This window comes from Anguilla anguilla, chromosome 19 (assembly GCF_013347855.1).
Source record: "Anguilla anguilla isolate fAngAng1 chromosome 19, fAngAng1.pri, whole genome shotgun sequence".
In the NCBI taxonomy this organism is placed as follows: domain Eukaryota; kingdom Metazoa; phylum Chordata; class Actinopteri; order Anguilliformes; family Anguillidae; genus Anguilla; species Anguilla anguilla.
The window spans coordinates 6,139,992-6,159,714 of record NC_049219.1 but is presented as its reverse complement, the minus strand read 5'-3'; the positions used below and the strand labels follow the sequence as shown (position 1 = coordinate 6,159,714).

At 54.4% G+C, this 19,723-nt stretch overlaps 1 protein-coding gene across 6 annotated transcripts in view; it reads right to left on the bottom strand.

Annotated features, from left to right (window-relative positions):
• Positions 1–19,723, bottom strand: part of LOC118218693 (protein phosphatase 1 regulatory subunit 12A-like) — a 49,357-nt gene that overhangs the window by 5,540 nt on the left and 24,094 nt on the right. The window contains exons 4-19 of one of the 6 annotated variants that reach the window (XM_035401303.1): positions 15,244–15,403; positions 14,473–14,617; positions 14,051–14,125; positions 13,806–13,894; positions 11,046–11,233; positions 10,452–10,555; positions 7,059–7,277; positions 6,509–6,606; positions 5,120–5,236; positions 4,534–4,674; positions 3,843–4,013; positions 3,437–3,577; positions 3,083–3,173; positions 2,405–2,599; positions 911–1,025; positions 268–395 (exon numbers count right to left, since the gene is read on the bottom strand). In XM_035401303.1, the coding sequence (XP_035257194.1) occupies positions 268–395; positions 911–1,025; positions 2,405–2,599; positions 3,083–3,173; positions 3,437–3,577; positions 3,843–4,013; positions 4,534–4,674; positions 5,120–5,236; positions 6,509–6,606; positions 7,059–7,277; positions 10,452–10,555; positions 11,046–11,233; positions 13,806–13,894; positions 14,051–14,125; positions 14,473–14,617; positions 15,244–15,403 (2,177 nt within the window). The remainder of the gene's footprint in view (positions 1–267; positions 396–910; positions 1,026–2,404; positions 2,600–3,082; positions 3,174–3,436; positions 3,578–3,842; positions 4,014–4,533; positions 4,675–5,119; positions 5,237–6,508; positions 6,607–7,058; positions 7,278–10,451; positions 10,556–11,045; positions 11,234–13,805; positions 13,895–14,050; positions 14,126–14,472; positions 14,618–15,243; positions 15,404–19,723) is intronic. The other 5 variants (XM_035401305.1, XM_035401304.1, XM_035401306.1 and 2 more) reach the window with 5 other exon arrangements.

Here is a 19,723-nt window from a genome sequence, read left to right as displayed (position 1 = left end):
CATATTTGACACCTGGGGCCCACTGCCAAATGCTAACTGGCTAAGAAATCGTTCGTATTCCAACGACACTACTGCTGACCGATAATATAAACATTGAGAAAGAGGTTTCTCCTTCCCCGTTAATTACATTCTTAGCTTACGGCAGCCACGTACGTTAAGAGTGTGTTTACAGTAATGACTCGCGCTGCCTCTGTGTGTCTGTGTGTGTGTGTGTGTGTGTGTGTGTGTGTGTGTGTGTGTGTGTGTGTGTGTGCGAGCGTCTCTCACATCCTGAGTCAAGAAGGGCACGCCCGTGGAGCGCCTCTTCTCCCGCGGCCTCCTGCGCTCCCGTATGGAGCGGGGCTGGGCGCGGTCGTCCCCGTCCCTCTCCTCCTCCTCCTCCCTCCTGTCCGGCTCTGCGGCGCATGGCGGGGAAAAGGGGGGAGAGGAGCCAGGTCACAGCTCCCCCTCCCAAACCGAACCACACACACACACACACACACACACACAGACACACAGACACACACACACACACACACACACACACACAGACACACACAAATAACTGAACCCCACACACACACACACACAGACACACACACACAAATAACTAAACCCCACACACACCCATAGCCAAAATACATGCACAAAGACACACACAGACATGTGCGCGCGCGCGCGCGCACACACACACACACACACCCCCACACAAATAACTGAACCCCACACACACCCATAGCCAAAAGACATGCACAAAGACACACACAGACATGCGCACACACACACACACGCACACAAATAACTGAACCCCACACTCACCCATATCCAAAATACACGCACAAAGACACACACAGACATGCGCACACACACACACACACACAAAGAGCCCTAAAGGCTTCCACAGTCTGCATGCTCTGCAACAGTGCCCCACCGGTGTCCTCCTCCCTGGGGGTCCTGCCCTGGCTGGAGTAGGCCGACGTGATGCCCGTCAGGCTGTTGGGCCGGCTGAGGGGCCCGGGCTGGGACGGCCGGTAACGCTGGTACGTCTGCGGGAGAGGAGGGAGGGAGGGGTCGGGGGTCGGAGGTCAGAGCGTCGCCGGGCTTTGCAGCAAGCTAGCCCGGAGCGCGGGCTAGCCGGGGACGGCTAACGGGGGACCGGAGCGCGGGCCAGCCGGGGACTGGACCGCGGGCTAGCCGGGGACAGCTAACGGGGGACCGGAGCGCGGGCTAGCCGGGTACGGCTAACGGGGGCCCGGAGCGCGGGCTAGCCGGGTACGGCTAACGGTGGCCCGGAGCGCGGGCTAGCCGAGGACGGCTAACGGGGGCCCGGAGCGCGGGCTAGCCGGGGACGGCTAACGGGGGACCGGAGCGCGGGCTAGCCGGGTATGGCTAATGGGGGCCCAGAGCGCGGGAAAGCCGGGTACGGCTAACGGGGGACGGGAGCGCGGGCTAGCCTGGTACGGCTAACGGGGGACCGGAGCACGGGCTAGCCTGGTACGGCTAACGGGGGACCGGAGCACGGGCTAGCCTGGTACGGCTAACGGGGGCCCGGAGCGCGGGCTAGCCTGGTACGGCTAACAGGGGCCTGGAGCGCGGGCTAGCCGGGGACGGCTAACGGGGGACCGGAGCGCGGGCTAGCCTGGTACAGCTAACGGGGGCCCGGAGTGCAGGCTAGCCGGGTACGGCTAACGGGGGACCGGAGCACGGGCTAGCCGGGTATGGCTAACGGGGGCCCAGAGCGCGGGCTAGCCGGGGACGGCTAACGGGGGACCGGAGCGCGGGCTAGCCGGGGACGGCTAACGGGGGCCCGGAGCGCGGGCTAGCCTGGTACGGCTAACGGGGGCCCGGAGCACGGGCTAGCCGGGTACGGCTAACGGGGGCCCGGAGCGCGGGCTAGCCGGGTATGGCTAACGGGGGCCCAGAGCGCGGGCTAGCCGGGGACGGCTAACGGGGGACCGGAGCGCAGGCTAGCCGGGTATGGCTAACAGGGGACCGAAGCGCGGGCTAGCCTGGTACGGCTAACGGGGGCCCGGAGCGCGGGCTAGCCGGGGACAGCTAACGGGGGACCGGAGCGCGGGCTAGCCTGGTACGGCTAACGGGGGCCCGGAGCGCGGGCTAGCCTGGTACGGCTAACGGGGGCCCGGAGCGCGGGCTAGCCGGGTACGGCTAACGGGGGCCCGGAGCGCGGGCTAGCCGGGGACGGCTAACGGGGGCCCGGAGCGCGGGCTAGCCGGGTACGGCTAACGGGGGCCCAGAGCGCGGGCTAGCCGGGGACGGCTAACGGGGGACCGGAGCGCGGGCTAGCCGGGTACGGCTAACGGGGGCCCGGAGCGCGGGCTAGCCGGGGACGGCTAACGAGGGCCCGGAGCGCGGGCTAACGGGGCCCGGAGCGCGTCGGGGGGGGGGGGGGGGGGCGGGGACTGACCTCCTCAGAGCCGCGGTAGCGCGACCTGGTCTCCTCCTCCTTGGCCTCCGCCTCCTTCCTCTCCTCCTCCTCCTCCTGCTGCTGCTGCTGCTTCTCCTTGTCCTGCTTCTCCTTCTCCTCCTCCTCCAGGGTCCGAGGCGGCCGGCTCCGGCCCATGGTCTTCTCCGCCTCCTGCAGGTCGGTCAGGGTCACGCCCTGCCAGGTCAAAGGTCACAAGCTTACAGGTTAGCGTACAGTGAAACGGACTCAAAGGTCACAGCTTAACAGGGACCTGCAGACTGTCTACCTCTTCACATCACTGACATACGTGCAGTAGGCAACAAACTTAATTTTTGTTACGGAATGGGCTTATGTAACTTAAAAACGGAGTGTAGCACAGTGGGTAAGGAACTGGGCTTGTAACCAAAAGGTCACAGGTTCGATTCCCGGGTAAGGACACTGCCGTTGTACCCTTGAGCAAGGTACCTAACCTGCATTGCTTCAGTATATATCCAGCTGTATAAATGGATGCAGTGTGAAAATGCTATGTAAAAAAGTTGTGTAAGTCGCTCTGGATAAGAGGGTCTGTTAAATGCCTGTAATGTAATGTAACTTAAAAACAAGCTCTACAGCAAAATGGCCTGTCTTTTGTGAGCGTGAAAGCGGAGAAGGGGGGGATGTTCTGGAGTTAGGACGTGCCTGCGTGGAGCGTCTGGACTGCCGGGCCTGTCGCGAGCGTGCTTTCCTCCGCGACTCCGACTCCTCGTCCCGCACTGGAGTGAGGTACGACCTGCACCCGCCCCAACACCCCCATGACCAAACACAGACAGTCAAATACAGAACTCTCTCACCGGGGTGAGGTACGACCTGCACACCCCCCACCCCACCCCGCGACCAAACACAGACAGTCAAATACAGAACTCTCTCACCGGGGTACGAGGTACGACCGACCTGCACCCCACACCGGACACAAGACACTCGATACACAACTGCCTTTCACACACACACACACCCGAACGCTCGTACGCGTGCACAGTGTGTGCGTTAGCCTACCCGCGTTTCTCCCTGCCGTCGAAGGTCAGCGCGGTGCCCGCGGCGGTGGTGGTGGCGGTGGTGGTGCCGCCGGACACCAGGCCCACCACGGTAGGGATGACGGCCACGGAGTCCCTCGCCGTGCTCTCCTCCGACCACAGCCTGCGGGCGGGGTGGGGGGGGGGGGGGGGGGGGGAAGAGGACGGCGAGCGTTACAGCATCGAACCCTCAGGCCCTCAGGAAAAAAACCCACGTGACATGACAGAACAAACCGATAAAGCGCGCTTATGAAAGTTTAGGAAACTTAGAACCCATCCAATTTTCATGTGCAGAGCTTTAAATCTGGGGTGGGGTAAGTTGCTGTAGAGGTGGGGCTGTAGAACAGGGGGGCGGGGCCACGGCACGGGGGGGGCGGAGCCTGCAGTACCTGCTGCTCACGCTGGAGGGCGTGGAGGAGGAGGAGCTGGAGCGGGTGGAGGAGGGGCCTGAGCCTGTCAGCAGGCCCCGGTGCCCGGTGGGAGAGGTGACGGACGGGGAGGTGGCGGAGGAGGAGGTGACGGAGCTCTGCGCCTCCTCCTGCCTCCTGCCGAAGGAGCTGCTGAGGGGCGGGGGGGGGGGGGGGGAGGGAAGAGATTGGAGAAAAGAGGAAGAGAGGAAAAAAGACTCCCTTTCACAATGAGCTCCTCTTCAGTAAAAGGGAGGTCCTTCATACCACATACATCTGGATATATACTGAAGCAATCGCAGTGTTCCACGGGGGGAATCGAACCTGCGACCTTTAGGTCACAAGACCAGTTCCTTAACCAATATACTACACTGCCCCATACACTATGTTCTACAGCTATCTAACATCACAACTGATATTAATTAAAAAAACATGAAGAAAAATTAAACAACATGTCGGTCTACCTAAAGGCACCATGCTGGCTCAATGCAAGGAGCACAAACAGTCCGGACAGGACAGACACGAGCGTGACCCGAAAGTGGCATGCAGTCAGAGGGGTGGGGGCAGCGAGGGGGAGGCGGGGGGAGCAGCGAGGGGGGGGGGCGGGGGGGCAGCGAGGGGGTGCGGGGGGGAGCAGCGAGGGGGGGCGGGGCTAAGCAGCGGGGGGCGGTACCTTCGGTGCACGCTGTAGGACTGGCCGGGCTTGGCGTTGCAGGAGAGCGGCTCCAGGCTGCCGGCCGAGGGCGACTTGGCGGGAACGTCTCGGGCGCCGCCGCCGCCGCTGCTCCGCCCGAGCGCCAGCGAGTGGGACGTGCTGGCGGGGGCGGGGCGGGGCGAGAGAGGCGCGTTAGCCGGCGCAGCACGCGCGAAAAGCACACTGCGCACGACCACATGAGCACACAAGCGCACGAGCACACAAGTGCACACAATCAAGCACACAAGCGCACACACTCAAGTGCACTTTATCCTGGCTACTGTGGAAAGTATGGAGTAAGATGCTCCGATGCTCCACACACACTCCAGAGGACCAACTGAAGCCCAGTCAACAGCAAGACACACACACACACACACACACACACACACACACAGGATAACGGAACGACCAGGGGACGTCGGTAAGCAAACGGTATTAAAATGAGCCGTCGGCTCTGTATATCATTTCCAGCTCGTGGCCTTCAGAGGGAAGATTAGGTTTGGGCTAAGCTTCCGCTCAGCTACCGAGCGCCCCCTGGTGGCGGGGCCGAGCGAAGCGGGCCAACCTGCGCTGGTAGCCGGGCGGCTTGTCCTGGGGGGCGGCGCCCTCGCCGCTCCGCGTCTCCTCGTCCCAGCGCCGCCGGCCGTACGAGCCGCTGCGCACCAGGCTCGCCGCAGAGTCCCTGGGAACCAGAGCCTGAGATAGCACCCCGCGACCTGCACACAACCCCTACATCTACCCAGCACGCCCGACCCAACACCCCTGCACCTACCCAACGCCCCTGACTCAACACCCCTGCGCCTACCCAATGCTCCTGACCCAACACCCACGCCCGACCCAACACCCCTTCACCTACCCAACACCCCTGTGCCTACCCAACGCCCCTGACCCAACACCCACGCCTACCCAACGCCCCTGACCCAACACCCACGCCTACCCAACGCCCCTGACCCAATGTCCCTGACCCAACGCCCCTGACCCAATGTCCCTAACCCAAAACCCACGCCTACCAAAAGCCCTTGACCCAACGCCCCTGACCCAACACCCACGCACCTACCCAACGCCCCTGACCCAACACCCTTCCTACGAGCCACAGATGAGCCCGAGGCAAATCTGCTCCAGAGTAGAAAGGCATCTCGAACAAAATCGGTTTCTGTAAAATGCTGCATTCTGATTGGTTCTGGCCAGCATTGCCTCATGGCCCAGTTGTCTCGAAACTCCTCCTCTATTTAAAACCCCGCCCACACAAGGCCGCTGTTCTCCACAGGAAACAAACGGGCCGTCGGCCCTTCACCGAAGCGCTCCCCGGGGTCAGGCCACGCTCATCTCACCCCCGCCCCCCTCCCTGGGCTAGGGACACTCCGAGCAGCCGGCCTAAATTTAGGATCACGGCACAGCCCCCCTCTCTGTCTACAGGCGCGGGACAGACTCCTCACAGGAGCCTCTCAGACACCCTTGCCCCCCCTGCTCTACCGGACGTCCTCACCTCGCCCCTGAAAGACCTCACAAAATCACCGAAACCTCCACTGACACTCACCTACAAATGAAAAAAGAACCTACGGAAATTTCGACCGTTTTTCCAAATTTCGCTTGGTTTCCCTCGTGTGTGTATATACTGATGAAGCGCGTGGCAGTTCGAGACGCAAGAGAGGCAGCCTAAGCCCACACAACAAGCAGAGCGGCGCAGACAGATAGCGTCCCCCGCCCCCCCCCCCCCCCCCCCCCCACACACACACTGACAGAACCTGGATCAGTTTGAGCGACAGTCGAATGGTCGAATGAACCAGTCAGTAGGTTTTCGATTGAAGGCGTACGAACTGATCCGGGGTCGGCGCGTGGTGACGCTACGCGTCCAGAGCGCTGGAGCTCAAGCTCGTGCCCTTCTCGCGTCGAGCAGCAGGGGGCGCACTTGGGCCCGATCTGGGCGCATCGTTTTTTTTTTTTTGTTTTTTACCTGTTCTCCTTCTCGTCCGCGTCCGACGCGCTGCCCAGCCTGCGGGAGGAGGGGATGGTGGGAGCGACGTACGCCAGCCTGGTCCACTTATCCCTTTCCTGCGGGAACCGGGATACGCACACGCACACCGTTTACAGTTTACACGCTCAATCGGAGCAGGATCTAGGGCTGCTGTGACACTGTGATCCTTTTGTTACGTGGAAAGAAATGAATCATTTCAGAGGTGGAAAGTCCAGGGGGTCAGACAGTGAAAGTCCTGCCGTGTGTTTCTCTTCCACCCGTGAACTCAGCCGGCTGATTTCACTGAGTAGCTCCACCACCTGGTTGAAGAATTGTGGCTCACTAGCAAATCCAGGTGACTGGAACAAAATACTGGGGAGGACTTTTACTTTTTTTAAATCTTAATTTTACATATTACTTTTTACGCTGAACCTGGATTTTCCACTTCATTTCCACCGAAAAATGAGATTTCTGGGTAAGGCCGGCCTCGAAGCCTTCCCCTTGACCGTAAATGGGGGGGGGGGGGGGGGTGAAGGGCATGACCTCTGACCTTGTCCTTGTTCTCCAGGGTGGAGGACAGGCGGGGGCTGGAGGCGGAGCGCGTCACGCCCGACAGCTCCCTGTCCTTCTGCGCCTCCTTGGCGGCGGCGATCTCGGGCAGCGCCCCGTAGCTGCCCGTCTTCCGCAGGCCCTGCCTCCAGGAGGACGGCGACTTGTCCCTGCCCCCCTCCTCCTCTTTCGGGGAGAGGTTCTCCGTGGGAGGGGCCTGCTGAGGGGAAAAAAAAAAAAAAAAAAAAAAAAAAAAAAAGGGGGCGAGGCGGGGCAAGTTAGCACGTTAGCACGTTAGCGCTCACGGTTAGCCATCGGTCCTACGCGGTTACCGAACTAGAACTAGGACCCAAAAAAACTTATTAAAAAAGAAATTGAACGTTAAACTGGCTGTTGCTGGCCGAGATGTTTTTCAAAATGCTAACCACGGGAGTGAAACAGGAAACGGGTCACTTTAGCGGTAGCCTGCCTGAGGCAGCAGAGCTGTGCAGGACAGGAACACACTGGGAGAAGGTCTACTAGAAAAGGTCAGGCTGGAGAACAGACATTGGGTAAGGGGGCGTGGCCAGGCCTGACCTCATGCTTTGCCAGCCAATAAACGGACGGCTGTAGTCTTTCACCCGTATTCCCTACTGAAAAACGCAAGTACGGTACATCAACTTTGAAAAACAGCTGCAACAGACACCACTAGTTTTGAATTTCTTCGCGTTAGTGCTGTGGACAACACAAAGCTGGGTTCGGTCAAAAAGCTGGCAGCCCGAACTCGAGGCATAAGTCTCAAACGGATCAGCTGGATTGGTTTTAAAAGCTTTTTTTTTTCCGCTTAAAAAAATTGCTTTGTTTTGTTAAGATATAAAAAGACACAACCGCACACAATGACTACAAAAATGGAGACTATTTCCGACGCTGTGAACACACAGGTCACAGGTCGTAGGTCACAGCAGGCCGAAGCAGTCCCCATCACTGCGTTTAGACTCACGCGCACAAACAGTTAGCGGAAAGGCATTTTGGGTTAGCACCAGGGATGTGATTTTTCAAACCGGTTACCATGAGAACAATAACAAAATGGGCAAACGTACAGGAAAAATTACTGAAACTAAAAAAAAAAATGTTTTTGTTTTGTTTTAATACTGCTCTCTGTCTGAACATCACATAACCAAAAAAATAATAATAATAAACGAATAAACGTTGGCGTCCTAATGGTAAACCGGTAAGAACTGGCCCCGCCAACCAATAAGCAATCCCGAGCCAAAAGCACATCCCTAGTAGGCGTGGTCTGGGGATTTGGTCACATATTTTTTGACGCGAGGGTTCTGGCGGGGGACTCGGGTTGGGGGGGGGGGGGGGGGGGGGGGGGGGGCAGGGGGGGCACACCAAAGCCTCACCGTCGCTTTTTCGGGGAGGAGAGCGACGCCGGTTTTGCGCAAGCCCTGACGCCACGAGGCGGGACCGCCGGCCTCCGGCACGGGCGAGACGGGGGTAACAAAATCAGACTGAACCAATCGAGACAAGAGCGGGTGATGAGAGAGAGAGAGAGAGGGGTGGGCGGAGACAGAGGAAGAGACGGGAGCACAGATAAAAACACACAGTTCAAGGGCCACAGAGCAAGAGAGAGAGAGAGAGAGAGAGAGGAGAGAAAGAGAGAGAATGAGACAGCACTGCAGAAGCCGAAGTCAAGCGCACAATATCTTCCACTCAGAATACCCCTTGGCGACCCTTCGAAAGGTTCACAGTGTGTATTGCCAGGGGGAAAGACCTGCATGTCATATCTATAATAGTGTCTCAGGCATTTCATTCCCGGAATGTTCTGGAACAAAGATTATCAAACAAGAGGTTATCCTGGGCACGTCCGTGCTCAATTAAGGCAGCTTTTAAGCTTTCGAGACACGTACTTAAAGTTCCGTCTTATCTATTCTCCCTTGATTAACAGGAAGCAGGGTTTGGGCTCATGGCCATTTTTTTTCGTCATTTAATTCCTCATTTTCCACAAACAATCTATGCTCAATCCCAATAAAAGGCGAATACCCCTTTAAGCAATTATTATCCCACGGAATTCACCTATCAGTCTGTCTTTCAATCAACTTTGTAAAAAATGAACCCCTTTCCAAAGGAATAATTTGTAACAACTGCACGTTACACAGAACTAAAGCATCAGACAATCCAACCGTTTAAAAGCCAAATGATGTTAATCTGGACATTATTTAGTCTTTATGCCATTCATAGCAACTTCTGACATAAAGCAAGGACAAATCATCGCTCGATCGACGTAAGTGTTATTACTAACCATTAAGAGCTCCTTACAATGTAGGGGTTGCAATAATGGTTGGAATGAAGAGCAGAGCATGTAAAGAATAAGCTGCGAATCCCAGCACTAAATTCCCTCCGTCAGAAGGAAAGGCGGCCATTTTGGCTCTCCCCGGAAAGTGCCGTAAACGGTGCCTGAGGTTCTCGCGAGCTCCCTAATGGTAGCAAAGGGTTGCCACGATTCAAACCGATCGGAGCGTTTTGGCCCAGGGAGAGAGAGGGTTCCGGATTGGTTGGAACGAGCCAATGACAGGCATCATGACGTAGTTCCTCCAATGATAAATTACCTTTCAAATCCCGCACAAACTTACGCAACTATGTCTCTATGCAAGTGTGCCCGGGAGAAAGAGGCAACACCGGCAGTCAGGTATGATCTAGGTTAGTTTTTCCTCTCTGACTACAAGGTCACTGGACAGAAATAAAAGACACTGAATACAGATCTCAGCAAATCTAACACAAAGAGGAAAGTTACTCATCTGCGTCTGACACTTAAAAGCTACCATTTTGTACAAGGCCAGCGTTTGTTCAGAAGCCCTGCGGCTATAAGATATTAATTTACTGGAGATGCCCGCAGTATATAGAGTTACAGTCCAAGAATTTTCTCAGTTGCAGTGCCAGATCTGTCCTGCAGAGGGCAGACGCACGGAACGGAACAGGCAAAAAACGCCGTTAAATTTGGTCCGATCACGAAACCGATCAAGTCAACAAGCGAGGTGCATTTCAAGAATCTTCAAGCGACGTCTTAATCAATTATTTTGACATAAGATAGCTCCTGGCTTTCTGAGGACAGATTTTAAGTCAGCAATTTCACAGAGGACTACAATTCCAGGTCACTGTGTGATGTCATAATGTGGCGACGAGACACCGTCGCCGTGACGATCGGAGACCTCTGCGTGGCTAGCTCTCCGCCGGGCCTCCCAGGTCAAAATCATTCCGCTAACCCCTAACAGGCCGCACGAGCTGTCAATCACAAGCACTTCCAAGCAAACGGGCGCAAGGACATCGCATCCGAGCAGGCTAAACTCCCCCCCCCCCCCCCCCCCCCCCCCCCCCCCCCCCCCCCCCCCCCCTCGCTAAAGCGTGACCTCACCTTCTTGCTTGGCGAGGTGGGGGAGGTGGGCGTGGCCGGCGGGGACACGGGGGCGGGCGCCGGGGCGGAGCCGCTGCTCACGGTCGCGGTAGGCTTCTTCTTTCCTGGAGAGAGGGGAGAGGGGAGAGGCTTCGGTCACAGCCAAGGCCTCACACACGATATTCCACAAAAAAAACCTACATTCTGATTAAAACTGGGGAGGCTCCCAAAATTTGGGGTTTGAGACCACCGGGGGGGGGGGGGGGGTCCACAAATGAGGCACAGTCCTCAGCAAATATTCATCAATATTCATTCATCGTCAAGTGTTACCATGGGTAAATGGAATGGACTGCATTTATATAGCACTAGGTCCTATAACACTGATCATATGTAATCGCGTAAAAACTAGTCCTGTTACTGTTTTGGGCATCAGGAAGTGCGTAAGGTTAAAAACCACACACGCGACTCTAACGTTAGCATTCTACATGTGGACAGTGTTTATTAGACTTAATAAACGTTATTAGGGCCTTAATAAACGTTATTTAATGTCACGTAGTGCATATGTTGACATTGTTCCTTTGAGAGAGGCCATGTTGAGGCCAGAAAGTTGCGAACCTGTGTCAGGTTCAGAGTCTGTGTCGTCCGAGTCGACGTCCACGCTGGAGCAGCTGGACTCGTCCTTCCCCTCGTCCTTCCCCTCGTCCTTCCCGTCCTTCCCCTCGTCCTTCCCGTCGGCCTTCTCGGGCTCCGGGGGCTCGATGCGCGGCGCCGGTTTCTCTGGCTCCAGCACGACCGTCTCTTTGCTGCGAGGGAGCACAAAAGGCGCTAGCTCAGTTCTGCATAGCGCTAGTGATGCAGCGCTAGCCCAGTTCTGTATAGTGCTAGTGATGCAGTGCTAGCTCAGGTCTGTATAGTGCTAGTGATGCAATGCTAGCCCAGTTCTGTATAGCGCTAGTGATGCAGTGCTAGCCCAGTTCTGTATAGCGCTAGTGATGCAGTGCTAGCTCAGTTCTGCATAGCGCTAGTGATGCAGTGCTAGCTCAGTTCTGTATAGTGCTAGTGATGCAATGCTAGCCCAGTTCTGTATAGCGCTAGTGATGCAATGCTAGCTCAGTTCTGCATAGCGCTAGTGATGCAGCGCTAGCTCAGTTCTGTATAGTGCTAGTGATGCAGTGCTAGCTCAGTTCTGCATAGTGCTAGTGATGCAGTGCTAGCTCAGTTCTGTATAGCGCTAGTGATGCAGTGCTAGCCCAGTTCTGTATAGTGCTAGTGATGCAATGCTAGCCCAGTTCTGTATAGCGCTAGTGATGCAATGCTAGCCCAGTTCTGTATAGTGCTAGTGATGCAGTGCTAGCTCAGTTCTGTATAGCGCTAGTGATGCAGTGCTAGCTCAGTTCTGTATAGCGCTAGTGATGCAGTGCTAGCTCAGTTCTGCATAGTGCTAGTGATGCAGTGCTAGCTCAGTTCTGTATAGCGCTAGTGATGCAGTGCTAGCTCAGTTCTGTATAGCGCTAGTGATGCAGAGCTAGCCCAGTTCTGTATAGTGCTAGTGATGCAGTGCTAGCCCAGTTCTGTATAGTGCTAGTGATGCAGTGCTAGCCCAGTTCTGTATAGCGCTAGTGATGCAATGCTAGCCCAGTTCTGTATAGCGCTAGTGATGCAGCGCTAGCTCAGTTCTGTATAGCGCTAGTGATGCAATGCTAGCTCAGTTCTGCATAGCGCTAGAGATGCAGTGTTAGCCCAGTTCTGTATAGCACTAGTGATGCAATGCTAGCTCAGTTCTGCATAGCGCTAGCTCAGTTCTGTATAGCGCTAGCTCAGTTCTGCATAGCGCTAGCTCAGTTCTGTATAGCGCTAGTGATGCAGTGCTAGCCCAGTTCTGCATAGCGCTAGTGATGCAGCGCTAGCTCAGTTCTGTATAGCGCTAGTGATGCAGTGCTAGCCCAGTTCTGTATAGTGCTAGTGATGCAGTGCTAGCCCAGTTCTGTATAGTGCTAGTGATGCAATGCTAGCCCAGTTCTGTATAGTGCTAGTGATGCAATGCTAGCCCAGATCTGCATAGTGCTAGTGATGCAATGCTAGCTCAGTTCTGTATAGTGCTAGTGATGCAGTGCTAGCCCAGTTCTGTATAGTGCTAGTGATGCAGAGCTAGCCCAGTTCTGTATAGTGCTAGTGATGCAGTGCTAGCCCAGTTCTGCATAGCGCTAGTGATGCAGTGCTAGCCCAGTTCTGTATAGTGCTAGTGATGCAGTGCTAGCCCAGTTCTGCATAGTGCTAGTGATGCAATGCTAGCCCAGTTCTGTATAGCGCTAGTGATGCAGCGCTAGCTCAGTTCTGTATAGCGCTAGTGATGCAATGCTAGCTCAGTTCTGCATAGCGCTAGAGATGCAGTGTTAGCCCAGTTCTGTATAGCACTAGTGATGCAATGCTAGCTCAGTTCTGCAAAGCGCTAGCTCAGTTCTGTATAGCGCTAGTGATGCAGTGCTAGCTCAGTTCTGTATAGCGCTAGCGATGCAGTGCTAGCTCAGTTCTGTATAGCGCTAGTGATGCAGCGCTAGCTCAGTTCTGTATAGTGCTAGTGATGCAGTGCTAGCCCAGTTCTGTATAGCGCTAGTGATGCAGTGCTAGCCCAGTTCTGAATAGCACTAGCGATGCAGTGCTAGCCCAGTTCTGCATAGTGCTAGCGATGCAGTGCTAGCCCAGTTCTGTATAGCGCTAGTGATGCAGTGCTAGCCCAGTTCTGCATAGCGCTAGTGATGCAGTGCTAGCCCTGCTCTGCATAGCGCTAGTGATGCAGTGCTAGCCCAGTTCTGTATAGCGCTAGTGATGCAGTGCTAGCCCTGCTCTGCATAGAGCTAGCGATGCAGTGCTAGCCCTGCTCTGCATAGAGCTAGTGATGCACTGCTAGCCCAGTTCTGCATAGCGCTAGTGATGCAACGCTAGCCCTGTTCTGCATAGAGCTAGCGATGCAGTGCTAGCCCAGTTCTGTATAGCGCTAGTGATGCAACGCTAGCCCTGTTCTGCATAGAGCTAGCGATGCAGTGCTAGCCATGTTCTGTATAGTGCTAGTGATGCAGTGCTAGCCCTGTTCTGTATAGTGCTAGTGATGCAGTGCTAGCCCAGTTCTGTATAGTGCTAGCGATGCAGTGCTAGCCCAGTTGTGTATAGTGTTAGCAATGCTGCGCTAGCCGTGTTCTGCATAGCGCTAGGCAGGCAGCGCTAGCCCAGCTCTGCCTGCCCCCCGGAGGTGGTCCAAACAGACAGCCACCCCCGGGTTCTCTGCCCCGTGCAAAACAGTCAGGAGCATAAGACCTGAGAGGGCAGAGTGAATACAGTGCAAAACCTCCTACCTGTCAGCGGGTGCGGGCTACTTACTTATTGAGAGATTTAAGCAGCTGATTGTTGTCCCCCGCCGTGGTTTCAATCAAAGGGGACTTCTTCACGTCTCGTTTCTCGCTCAACAGCTAAAAAAAATGCAAATACATTATTTTAAAAATCTGATTTAATTAGCAGTTACCAAAAGCTAACTGTGGTACACAGAGTTCACGTCGTTTAATAACAGAATTTTTAGTGCACGTGTGTGTTTTCCTGTTGAACGAGACAGCGGAAGAACTGGTTACCAGGTTCTGCTTCTTCTGCAGTTCTTCCAAGTACCCGAGGACGTCTTCGTCTGCTACATCAAACGCCGTCTGGCCCTGATAGAGAAAGAGAGCGATGACAGAGAGAGAGAGAATATGAGTCTTAAACCTCCTTTATTGCCACAGTTCCACAATATATAGAAGCGGATATGGATATAGACAGAAAGTGAATGAGAGGGATAGACACTGAGGGGGAGAATGAAAGAGGAAGAGAGAGATATAAAGAGAGAAAGAGACAGGGAGAATGAGAGGGAGAGAGATCAGATCAATGGCAAGTACCCCACGTTCCACAGAGCCTCACAAAGTCTCCATCTTTAATTTTGAAACATTCAGAACTCAACGGGGGTACGGATGGAGGAGAAGGGGGGGGGGGCGGGCGGAGGAGAAGGGGGGGGGGGACGCACCACTTTGTTGACGGCGTCCATGTCGCAGAAGTTCTCCACCAGGATCCGGCAGGCCTCCTCCTTCGCCCAGTGGCCCGCGGCGTGGAGCGGGGTCCAGCCGTCAAAATCTTTAATATTTACATCATACCCTGCCTGGATTAAAAGCCTAAAGGCACACAAGGGGGGGGGGGAAGACAAACAGGAAATGTGATTGTGCTGGAAAGCAGCAATCAACTGCAACAATCTCCCCCCTCTCACACAACATAGACCCATCTTGCGCTTAAGGTCCATTTGATCTGCCTAGTAGCCTCTACAGATAAAATCGCAGCCTCTATAGATAAAAGCTATGCTTTTCTTACGATAGATGAATAGACAGAGTACCTAGATGAGTACTTCTGCAGTATGGTTCCATGATTATATTCTATATCAGTAAGGGAGATGGGCCTGTACATCTGCAGTATGGTTCAGATGATTATATTCTATATTGGTAAGGGAGATGGGCCTGTACTTCTGCAGTATAGTTCCCTTGATTATACCGTAAATCGGTAAGGGAGATGGGCCTGTACTTCCGCAGTATCGTTCCCATGACTATTAAGGGACATGGGCTGGTATTCTTGCGATATGGTTCTTAGGATTAAAATCAGCGTTGGTAAGGGAGATGGGCCGGTGGTTCCGCAGAGAGAGACTCACTTTAAAACCTCGGCGTAGGGGGTGGGGGGGTGTTCGGGGGGGGGGACTCACTTTAAAACCTCGGCGTAGGGGGTGGGGGGTGTTTGGGGGGGGGGGACTCACTTTAAAACCTCGGCGTAGCCCTTGGCGGCGGCGACGTGCAGCGCCGTCCCGCCGGACTTGGCGTGGCGCACGTCGTCGATCTGGCCGCTGTTCAGCCACTGCCGCACGTCCCGCAGCATGACCCGCTCCTCCTCCTTACGGGCCGCCTCGATGTCCACCCCTGAGAGAGAGAGAGAGAGAGAGAGAGAGAGAGAGAGGGAGGGTAAACGCCCGTCTCCCCTCCGCACGTTTCTAACAAGCCCCGCCTACGGAAGACATCTCATTTGGCTAATCGGAACCGGACCCCGCCCCCCCCCTTTCTTTGACCAATCGCCGCGCTCGCAGAAGTGGAGAGGAGGACTCTTCGAAAACGAGTTGCGAGGAGAATCTTTGGCGTTGAAATAAAAGGAACGCGAGACAGGAGCCGAGCCAAAATAATGTTTTAGAAGAGATGCTCTGAAATAAGCATGCAATAACTGTGTCTGGAGAGCATAACTGAAACGCTAATGCTAACATGCTACAGTGATGAGAAAAAGACAAAATCAACAACGCATGTTCGTTACTTGTGCTTTTTACATCTTTTGCTGCGTTGCTATATCGTAACTTGTACTTTAATATAACGTGGTTCAAATGCTTCAATTATCAATTTCTAGTCTCTTTACTGAGATTAGACTTGCATTTTCTAAAAGGTTTTGTCCAATTTCTTCTCTCTGAGGGATTGTGATATCAATTATACAGTGACGATACAAGCATGCATGTGCAAAAGCAAGAAAAGCACCAAGGGAACATGATCCAGGGTTAAGAGACCAAAAAAAAAAAAAAAAGAACGATGCACCAAACCGACTGTACACCAGAGGGCGACGTTGAACGTCGAAGCCGTGACCCAATTTTAAAGATTCAGATCCCCGCAGTTAGAAAGGGATTCACTGACACCATTACAGCTATCGGTCGTTTTCCTCAACTGTAGCCTAAAACGATGCACGGCACGGATAAGGGAACGCCCTCAGGACACACGGGCACTCTCCGCCTCACGCAGAGACACGCACAGTCAGCGGGCAACATGGCGGACGGAAGGTAAATGGTAAATGGACTGCATTTATATAGCGCTTTTATCCAAAGCGCTTTACAATTGATGCCTCTCATTCGCCAGAGCAGTTAGGGGTTAGGGGTTAGGGGTGTCTTGCTCAAGGACACTTCGACACGCCCAGGGCGGGGTTTGAACCGGCAACCCTCCGACTGCCAGACAATCGGTCATACCTCCTGAGCTATGTCGCTATGAAGGGGGAGCGGGAAGAAATCGGGAGAGCCGTAGAGCGGCCGGCGGCCCGGGGACGAGGGGGTAACGGCGCAGGCCGACGGCCGTATCGAAAGTGCGCCGGAGCGCCAGGTCCCAAAATAAACGCACCCCGCCCCGGGTTTCTTTCACCATGAGGGGCGAGGGCCAGCCAATCAAAGATGAGATCAAAAAGGGAGCGTGCAACTCCGCGTTAAATGAGCTCGAGACGGCGCCGGTAAGCGCACCTCGGGTTTGCCTTAGGGCAGGGGGGTAAACCAACCCTGTTCCTGGAGATCTACCGTCCTGTTAGGTTTTCACTCCAACCCCTAACAAAGCACACACACCTCATTCAGACAGCCAGCCATCTCGTTCAACCGCTAATTATTAAGGTCAGGCGTGCCAAATTAGTGTCGGAATGAAAACCTACAGGATGGCGGATCTCCAGGAACAGGGTTGGTTACCGCCGCGCAAGGAGAAAAACGAAACCCTGCAGCGTTCTGACGCTCATCGGGGCCCAGTGAGGAGCCACTACATTACATTACATTACAGGCATTTAGCAGACGCTCTTATCCAGAGCGACGTACACAACTTTTACATAGTATTTTACATTGTATCCATTTATACAGCTGGATATATACTGAAGCAATTTCGGTTAAGTACCTTGCTCAAGGGTACAACGGCAGTGTCCTTACCCGGGAATCGAACCTGCAACCTTTCGGTTACAAGCCCAGTTCCTTACCCACTGTGCCACACTCCGTCCTGGTGTGTTCGTGGGGTCCCCAAAACAAACAAAGTCACTTTTCCAAGTGCTCTGAATCTGTCTGCGGCTCCACTGGCGCTGGGCTGTATGGACCGGCACAGTTTAGTGCCGGTTAGCGTCCAGATGCTACGTGCAGCACGGAATGCTAGTTTAGTGGCCGGGGGTGGGGGGGGGGGGGGGATCTAATGAAAAAAAAAATTTGGTTCCCAGAACAGGAAGTTACCCAGATTGAGGCTTTTCGGTAGAATTAATTCAGATGTACACCAGGTAAAATCGATACATTGACTCTTACTTGACCTACAGGCTGCTAACAGACCGATGCTACCGACTGCTAGCATAGTCCCAGATCCAAAGGCCCAATGGGGCTGTGCTGTAAAGAGGGACTGGTCCGTGTGCTGGCCGCAGATCTGCCTGCTCAAAATTCCTCAGCAAACTGACAGGGGGCCCCCCCGAGTGTCCAGAGATTAGAGGGAGGGGCCCCCCCTCTGTACTATAACCCGGCCTCCCAGAGACGAGCGCTCCTTCAGCTCGGCGAGAGGGCCTCTTACTCCCCGATCAGGCAGAGCCGCGGACGGCCCGAACGCTCAAACCCGAGCCGAGGAGCGGCGGCTGCGCACTGGGCGCGCCCTCTCACCCGCAAACACACTTTTGCACACTTCCTCTCAGAACGGAAGCCGGTCTGCGGCGCCGCGGGGGCTGCAGGCTCGATTCCACGGCGGGGGCACTGCCGAGGCGCCCAGCCTGAACTGCGTGGGTAAACACCGAAATGACTGGGCCATGCTGCAGTTACCTTTATGCACAGTCTGTCAGACTGGCAGTCAAGAAGAAGCTGCCATAGGTTTTGCTAACAAAATTGCTAACAAAACTAGCATTAGTATAATAAAGCCCTCAAAACACATGTATATGCACATAATATAATAAAGCTCTACATGTTCATTGCACTGTAATGTATACTGTATTTGTAATAGAAAACCACTGCGCTGTAATGTATATTGTATTTGTAATAGAAAAGCATTAGGTGCCCTTAGAGATAAAAGCTTGTTGCATGCTACAGCCTAACAACGTACCAAACCAATCTGCAGGTTCAGGAGGGGTCGGCAACTGAGAGAACGAATGGGCGTAATCAGAGCAGTGTGCATTTAAACAGGGCGTCGCCAGAGATGTACCCACGTAAGAAGGGCGTGGCTCAGCTGCAGCTGAGCCACGCCCCTTACGAACACCGGCCATGATGTCACAGCCGCGAGACAAATTCCAGCACACCCGCACGGCACAGCACCCAGTAGCACTCCAGGGACAAACGACTAAAAATAGAGCACTATGCAAAAAAAAAAAAAAAAAACACCCAAGGCTTAATCTCTGAAAACGGTGCTTTTTTCACGGGATGAACACGGGCCCCCTGGCTCGGAGAAAGCAGCTTTCATCGCAGGCAAACTGCTCCTGAAAACAGTTTGTTCAATTTCAAGCGAGACGATAATCCGCTTTGCCAGCGCAGATTCACATGCAAAAGCTGAGCATTTCGAGTCTGCAACTGAAAAGGAAACTGTCTGCTAGAAAAGGAAGAAAATACTTTTTCAGCCTTTGTGACCGAAGAGGAACTTAAAACCGCAATAACTTCCTTAAATCAAAGGCGTGTGGAACGATAATATTGTTCGCTATATTTTAAGGCAGCATTTTTTTTTTTTTAAAACCATTGTCACCTGACCAGTAAAACCTGAAAACAAAAGTCACCAGATGTGCACATCATTGGTTAGGTGGAGAGTACCACTTGTTAGCACCCTCCAGCATGTAAACACAACATCCATGCCTTTTACACTATGGCTACGCTAAGCACCCCACCCCCCCCAACATTCACCCCTGCAGCTAGGCTAAACACAGCTCCCACACCGTTCACACCATGGCTGTGCTAAGCGCAACTGCCCTAGCGTACACGCCGCGGCTAAACTAACACGCTCCGCCCCCCAAAATTCACCCCTGCAGCTAGGCCAAACACAGCTCCCATACCGTTTACACCATGGCTACGCTAAGCAGGCTAAACACAGCTCCCGTACCGTTCACACCATGGCTACGCTAAGCAGGCTAAACACAGCTCCCGTACCGTTTACACCATGGCTACGCTAAGCAGGCTAAACACAGCTCCCATGCCATTCACACCAAGGCTACGCTAAGCAGGCTAAACACAGCTCCCACACCATTCACACCATGGCTACGCTAAGCAGGCTAAACACAGCTCCCATACCATTCACACCATGGCTACGCTAAGCAGGCTAAACACAGCTCCCGTACCGTTTACACCATGGCTACGCTAAGCAGGCCAAACACAGCTCCCACACCGTTCACACCATGGCTACGCTAAGCAGGCTAAACACAGCTCCCACACCATTCACACCAAGGCTACGCTAAGCAGGCTAAACACAGCTCCCATACCGTTCACACCATGGCTAAGCTAAGCAGGCTAAACACAGCTC